This window comes from Diachasma alloeum, unplaced genomic scaffold (assembly GCF_001412515.2).
Source record: "Diachasma alloeum isolate Michigan unplaced genomic scaffold, Dall2.0 Dall_scaffold_01066, whole genome shotgun sequence".
Lineage (NCBI taxonomy): Eukaryota > Metazoa > Arthropoda > Insecta > Hymenoptera > Braconidae > Diachasma > Diachasma alloeum.
This window is the reverse complement of record NW_021681177.1, coordinates 158,664-166,912: the sequence shown is the minus strand read 5'-3', so window position 1 is coordinate 166,912 and position 8,249 is coordinate 158,664. Positions and strand designations below refer to the sequence as shown.

At 40.0% G+C, this 8,249-nt stretch overlaps 1 protein-coding gene across 1 annotated transcript; it reads left to right on the top strand.

The window, feature by feature from the left end:
• Window positions 1–1,025: 1,025 nt before the first annotated feature.
• On the top strand, window positions 1,026–2,156 carry LOC107045763. Its single transcript, XM_015268123.1, has one exon. It carries the CDS (start codon window positions 1,026–1,028, stop codon window positions 2,154–2,156), a length of 1,131 nt encoding a protein of 376 aa, XP_015123609.1.
• Window positions 2,157–8,249: the final 6,093 nt, after the last annotated feature.

The window sequence follows — 8,249 nt, the reverse complement described above, 5'->3', positions numbered from 1 at the left end:
CTCTTCATTTGGCTCCTAAGAAAAACGGAGAATGGAGACCGTGTGGTGATTACCGGGGTCTGAATGATCGGACGATCCCGGACAAGTATCCCGTTCGCTACCTTGAGGATTTCGCCGCAAATCTTTACGGATCCACGATATTTTCGACTATCGATCTCGTGAAGGCGTTTAATCAAGTTCCGGTAGCAGCTGAAGACATCCAGAAAATGGCCATAATAACTCCTTTTGGGCTGTTCGAGTTCCCGTTCATGACTTTCGGGCTCCGCAACGCTCCTCAGACGTTTCACCGTTTAATCGATGAAGTCACAAGGGATCTGCCGTTTCTATTTCCGTATATCGACGATATTCTCGTCGCCTCTGAGACACCTGAGCAACATTTAGATCATCTGAGGCAACTGTTCCAACGTTTGGAGGATTTCGGTCTGGTGGTAAATGTAGCGAAGTCTGTCCTTGGCAAACCGGAGGTGATTTTCCTTGGGCATACCATCAACGCACAGGGGATCAAGCCCCCTGCGGACCGGGTAAGAGCGATTCTTGAATATCCAAAAGCCTTCTAACGTTAAGTCTCTTCGCAGATTTCTTGGTGCTCTCAATTTTTACAGAAAGTTTATGAAAGGGGCTGCAGAAATTCTCGCTCCTCTCAACGCAGCACACAGGGGACCTGCCGTTAAAGGAAAGCATCCGGTGGATTGGACACCGGAGATGGAGGCTGCTTTCGATGCAAGCAAAAGGGCACTGGCTGAAGCCACTCATCTGTCACATCCGAACGTGCACGCTGAGTGGGCTGTGATCACCGACGCATCGGATCACGCAATTGGCGCTGTCCTTCAACAACGACATCAGGATGGTTGGCAGCCACTCGCCTTCTTCAGCAAGAAGCTTGCTCTCTCCGAACGTCATCATGCGACTTACGATCGAGAGTTAGAAGCGATTTGAGGCAAGTTTTTCTCTCCATGCATTCGCTCGCGCACCCCGGAGGAAAAGGAACTCGGAAGCTTATCGCCGATCGTTTCGTTTGGCCAGGTATGAGTAAGGACTGTTTGGATTGGACTCGTCATTGCCTGTCGTGTCAGAAAAATAAAGTATCGAAGCATGAAGCAGCACCTCTTGCTGAGCTTGCTTTACCGTCCCAAAGGTTTGAGCATATTCATGTCAACTTGGTTACTTTACCGTTGTCGAAAGGGTTCAAGGACTATCTCACAATTATAGACAGGTTTACATGGTATCCAGAGGTGGTGCCACTACCGGACATCAGGACAGAAACAGTAGTTCGTGCACTTCTCTATCACTGGATCGCGAGGTTTGGAGTACCTCTCAGGATCACGTCAAACAGAGGAGGCCAGTTTATCGCGGATATTTACCGACGTCTGACAGAGATGTTGGGAATTCGACGCAAGCTTACTACGCCAATTGATCCCCAGGCTAACGGACTCGTGGAGAGACTGCATCGCCAGTTAAAAGCTGCACTTCGCTGCCACGGCGATAGCTGGTATGATGTTTTGCCGTTGGTTTTGTTAGGACTCCGCACCGCTTGGAAACCTGATGCTGAACGCACACCTGCTGAGCTCACCTACGGAGAAGCAATTCGGCTCCCAGGTGAATTGTTTACACCAACGAACGATCGAGCAGCTCCGGAAGTTTTGAGGGATCTCTGTAGACATTTCGCGGCGGTAGCACCCACTGAGATGTCTCGTCACGGAACCAAGCCAACTATCGTCCACAAGAGCCTTGCCGATTGCACGCATGTTTTCATCAGGACAGAGACTGGAGGACCGAATATCGCAGCTCCATACTCTGAACCATATCGCGTCGTCAGCAGGCACGATAGACATTTTGTTGTCCACTGTAGGTCACTAGGGAGAGGCAACTATCTTCAAGACGTTCCTATCTCTATCGACCGCCTCAAACCTGCGTTCATTCTTCCCGAGGACATGGAACAGGTTCGGCAGCTTCCTGCAGAAGCTTGTCCACGACATCAACAGCGGCAACGACAGCAAGCAACAGCAGCCACGGCAGTAGGAACCTCTGGCCAGCCCAGGAAGGTCACTTTTAACGACCGATTGGAAACACGAACTTACGACCCCAGGCAACCTCCGGACTCGAGCATCACGACACCCGGGAGACAGCAGAGAATTTCCACGCTATCCTGTCGTTGAGCAAATTTAATTGTTCTGTTTTTTTGTTTCAGTTCTCTAAAAAACTACGTTTTTCTCTCAGCAGGGGAGACATGTAGCGGCTCGCTACATCCTAGCTGAGGAGACAGTCTGACGTCACGCTCAGGCATTTAATATTTCGTTGCTGTCCTCACGGATATACCAACACAATAATAGAGGATTACATTTCGCGCCTCTACCGAATTATTCTATCACGGCGTCCTATCGCACAGGAGCCGTTAGCAGTTGATCGGCATCCGTTGTATCGAGCGCAACTGCGTATCAAATCAATATCNACTACGCCAATTCATCCCCAGGCTAACGGACTCGTGGAGAGACTGCATCGTCAGTTGAAAGCTGTACCTCGCTGCCACGGCGATAGCTGGTATGATGTTTTGCCGTTGGTTTTGTTAGGACTCCGCACCGCTTGGAAACCTGATGCTGAACNGTATCAAATCAATATCCATTGTACTTGATGAGACTGACGCTTCGGCGAATAAATATATTATTAAATTGTTTATTCGTTTAGTAGTGATTTGTTACTCCCGGCCATCACAAGTCCTACAATATGACATTTTCCACCAATTAAAAATGGACTCGTTGGAGCCCATGTGACAAGTGACCCCAAAAATTCATATAAAAATGTCAGAAAAACCAAAATTAAATAGTCTTGAAGCAGCGACGGAGCAGTGACAATTCTGGTGGAAATACTTCATTTAATCGGTCCGGTTTTTCAATCCTTCCTTCGATTACACGGGATAGTACTGAATTAATAATAAGTTACGAACAATTGTAATTATCCGGGAATAAAATTTCTTTAACCGAGAGTGGTGACTTTTCTTGCAAATAAGGAATTCGTTAATTGCGACGCATTGTGGACAGTCTCAACCAAACTCTTAAAATCTTCAACTTCAACTGCCAAAAATTCATTAAAATATCAACGAGTAGAAGAAAGTGTTTCCGTGAAAGTATCCATAATAGCCTTTAGCGCGACTAATTGCTGGTGAGGAAATTACGGATTTACCCAGGGATCTACAAATACATCGAATAATTTATAAATAACAGACTGAATTGTGAGTAACAAAATTTGTAAACCCAAATTTGAATCCTTCAGATCATTCCACGGATAGGAATTTTAGCTACCTAGATTTCGGTAAAATCACGCTTATGTTTTTGTAAACCGAGTAATTATACAAAATACATTTAAATTCAAATTTGATTCCCATTACAACTCCAAATGTCTTGATTAGAAATTCGTCTCAACTCAAGCCCTATCTCTAAATCAAGCCCTTTTTCCCTTAGATTTAAAAAAAAAGTACGAGTATAAAACTTTGCGTCGTCCACTAATTATAAAATTCAATAATTTTAGTTTTGATTTTAATGTGACAATTAAAACATGTCCATTCGACGCTAAAATCCTTCTCTGGACATAACAGCGCCAAGGGTGTTGGGATCCCTTTGGCAAATAAACATCTATCTATTAAATTTTCTTTTAGAAGCTTTGTGTAATGAAATCAATACTTAAACCACAAAATCAAAGAATATTGAATATTCTCCATGGAATAAAAAAGTTGTAATACTTTTTATTCAAAGATTTTAAATCATCTAATTTATCAATTAAATTGGCTAGGAAAAGCTCGAAAATGAACAATGGCGTCATGGAATAAATAATTAGCGGAGTTCGAACAAAATTCCATCAATAATTGCTTTTACCAACATTCTCTTCTTAGGAATTAATAATAGGATGTCTCAAATTTCCGAAAAATATAATTTTTTCACATAAAATTGATTTTTGGTGTGATTTTTGGAGCAGAAAAATTCGTTACAATTCAGGAGAAATTATTCTTTGAATGAAAAATTGATTATAATGGAATCATTTATAAAAACACGGTCATGGTCTCCGAAAATCGCAATTTTTTCAATCATTTCATTAGTCTACTTCGAAAAGTCGACTTTTCATTTTTTTTTCCTATTTTTTAAATATTCGCTCATAATTATGAGTACATAGCAGTTATACTGTTAAAAAAAAAGATTAAAATTTTAAGGACAGTTTAATAGTAAATTTTAAGAGTTAGAGAGGTACAAGCCTTAAAATATAAAAGTTCACTGGAAATTAACTGCGATTCAACATTTTTTAACAGCACGGAGATAAAAACACGTATGTTAACCTAGCTGGCAGAAGTAGCAGAATCGAATTTTCAATATTGGATAATTTGCAGCTGATTATGAGCTGATTTTATATGCCTTCAAAAATTTTTTTGCTAATACCGTTTTTGAAAAAAACGTGTCTCTGCTAGCTTTTTTGTAAGTTAGCAGAAAAATTATTTAAAAAATCAATAGAATTTGATTTTCAATATCGGATAATTTTAAGCTAATTAACAGCTAATTTTCTACGTTTTCAAAAAAATTTCAGCTAACCAAGTTTTTGGGAAAACGGCGTCAATGCTAGTTTACCGCAAGTTAGCAGAAAAAATGGTTAAAAAATGAACGAACTTTCGTATTCAATATGGGATAATTTAGAGCTCATTAGCAGCTATTTTTTTACGTTTCAAAAAATTAAAAAAAAAACAAAATTTTTTTCTAAACAAAATTTTTTCTGATTTTTTATTTTCACAAAACGATGCATTTACATACTTTTGGCTAAAATGTAGAAATGAACTAAATCTCATTCATAAAAGTGGCAAAAAAAATCAGTTTTAACATTGGATAATTGAAAAATCATTACCAGATAATTTGTTATAATTCGAAAGTTTTCCTCTTTATGCCGTTCGGAAAACAATATCGTTGCAGCTTATTATAAGCTAATTTTATATGCATTTAAAATTTTTTCTGCTAATGCCATTTTAAAAGAAGCGTATGTCAAAAAGAATTTTTTTATCACTTTTACAAATGTGGTCATTCCTACATTTTGGGCAAAAGTATATAAATGCGTCATTTTGTGAAAAAAAAACATTGAAATTTTTTTATTAAAACAAATATATTTTTCAAGAAAAAAAAAATTTTCTTCAACAATTTTTCGAAACGTGAAAAATAGTTGCTAATGAGCTGTAAATTATCCCATGTTGAAAACCAAATTTTGTTAATTTTTAACGATTTTTTCTGTTAACTTGCAGTAAGGTAGCATCAACGCCATTTTTCCAAAAACTGGATTAGCTGAAATTTTTTTTGCATACGTAGGAAATTAGCTCTTAATTAGCTTCAAATGATCCGATATCGGAAATTCAATTCTATTGATTTTTCAAATGATTATTCTGCTAACATACAAAAAAGCTAGCATACGCATCATGTTAGCATGAATACGCTTTTTAAAAAATGGCATTAGCAGAAAATTTTTTTAATGCATATTACGTATCCTCCTTCGAATCCTTTTAAATGTATCCCGTCTGAAGGATGCCAATAGAACCAAGTAACAACGACTGTCTTTTGGAATAACATCGTTATTCTTTGATTCCCTTTGGAGATGTCAAACATGACACAACTTCTTGTATCGCTCTCTAGTCAATTGGATTAATAAACCGCCCCAATTATTTATCAAGTGTGTGTATTGTGTCACCCCATTTCCCTGGATATAACATGCATATAAAATTAGCTCATAATAAGCCGCAATGCTATTGTTTCCCGAACGGCATAAAGAAGAGAAAATTTTCGGTATGTCTCATGAGATTTGCAAATATTAGAGAATTTTTCAATAAACCATGGGAGAACAATTGATAGGGAAAGGTGGAATTTTCCAAATGAAATTGATGTGAAGGAGTCACGTGAGACCAACTACTGCACTCTGATTGATTCAAATGGGAAAGAAAAACATAATTTGAAAAATCGGAGAATATAATTTCACAAAAATTTCCAAGTTTTTCAAACAAAATTCACAAGAATTTCGGGACTTCATGGAGGAGTTGACAAAAATTCAGATGATCCATCAAAGTTTCAAGTTCATGGCATCGTCGAATAAAATTGTGAAAAAGAGAATGAATGACGAGAAAATACTCCGAATTAGCGATGGAGCATTAGAATCTGTCATATAATTTTTCCAGCAAAAATAATTAAATGGTTTGGTAAAGGTGTAAAGGAGAACAAAAGGAGTGGCGAACACTAAACAATTCTGGGTTGTGAGAACTTCAATAATTATTGCTTCGCACTCCGAATAGAATCTTTATTATAATCATAGTTAGAACTTCATTCAGTGAGCACAAAAATTAAGAATCATTGCATCACTCTTTGAAATATTGAAATTAAACAGTNACTAAACAATTCTGGGTTGTGAGAACTTCAATAATTATTGCTTCGCACTCCGAATAGAATCTTTATTATAATCATAGTTAGAACTTCATTCAGTGAGCACAAAAATTAAGAATCATTGCATCACTCTTTGAAATATTGAAATTAAACAGTTGATGACCCGATAAGCATTGTGTCCATTAATCTTAATACTCAGTTTAATAAGACTATGATGAATCATTAATTTTTTAAAGAAACACAAGGAAAGATTGAGAAAAAGCACAATTAAAGGGCATCAACGTCGCGGCCGCGGCGGCGCTGGTTATAGAAAATATGCACTAATGTATTTCATGTATGCACGGTGTTTGTTTCTTATTCGAGGTTAGAAATCTGATTTGTAATTCTAGCGCGCTTTCGTAAATAGCACTGTCACGGCTGAATTCCTCATTCTCATGAAAGTTCTCATGAGAATGCGTCTTTCATCCACCGCAATGATCCTGAAGATAACACCATGTGGCAATTTATTCGAACGACACTCTATTTCTGTTTCATACGTTCATGATCGAACACGTACTTTCGACTTCGACTTTCGATGAATCGATTCGACATTCTTAAATTCGAGTTTTCATTCGGCAGCCATTATGCTTTCCTTTATATATAACGATAGGAGGATGTCCGGATGTATGCATGTGTGTGTGTGTTTTTTTTTTTTTTTTTTTTGTGGGTTCATAAACGGAAAAATGCTCTTTACGCACTAACACACTCCAGACGAGTGGTGTCTGAAGTGTAGTGTCTCGACTCGGTCAGGTCTGGATGGTAGCGACCACGAGCAAGTATCTGCTCGGCGAATGTGCAACCCATACGGACTAAACAACCGAACATGACCCTAGTAATCGTTGACCTTTTCTTCCCCTCACGGCACCACTGTTAAGTATTACTTCGCGAGGGAGGTTTCAGCTGTTTGCTCTTCCTCATTTCTACCTTATGTACGTCCTCCTAGTCTACGAAGATGTTGTGTGTAGGTAGGAGGTTCCAATAGGTTTTCCGTCTGTGTTGCAGCCTTGCGCTCGCGTTCCTCTTTCCTGAGCTCTTGCATGACTTCAGCCGCAAAGTGACTCGTTTCGTCCCAAGCTGCCTGCGATGATAGTAGGACCTCCATTAGGTTTTCAGGCAGTACTTCCATTTTCAGTGTAGACACCCAGATATGTCTGGTTTCGCTGAAACGCGGGCATGCGAAGAACACATGCTCCGCATCTTCATCCACTTCTGGGCAGGTTGGACATTTCGAGGAATCTTCATGCTTGAACCTATGAAGATACGCTCTAAAGCATCCGTGCCCAGAAAGCATCTGCGTCAGGTAGTAGTTTACCTCTCCGTGGCCGCGATTCAGCCAGGCATCCACCTTAGGGATCAGGCGGTAAGTCCATCTCCCCTTGGCGGAGTTGTCCCACTTCAGCTGCCATCGACGCAAGCTCTTTCGCCTTTCTTCAGACGTCAACTCCTCGGGACTCAACACTTGGGATCTCCTACGCTCATACAGAGCTTTCCGCTCCTCAGCCAGTATCTCTATCGGCAGCAGTCCTGCGATGACACACGCTGCGTCCTCAGAAACCGTCCGGTATGCACTTGCGACTCTAAGGGCACTGAGTCTATAGACTGGCGCAATCTTACGTCGCGCTTCCTGCAGCTGGAGTACATTCCCCCAAATAGGAATAGCATAAGTGAGCACTGAAGTTATCACTGAAGACAACAGTGCTCTTCTCCTTTGCTTGGGTCCCCCGATATTGGGCATGAGACATGATAAGGTGGATCTAACGCCTGAAGCCATGGCACCCACTTGCTCCGCTTGCTGCTTGAAGTTGAGCCGTTGATCTATCA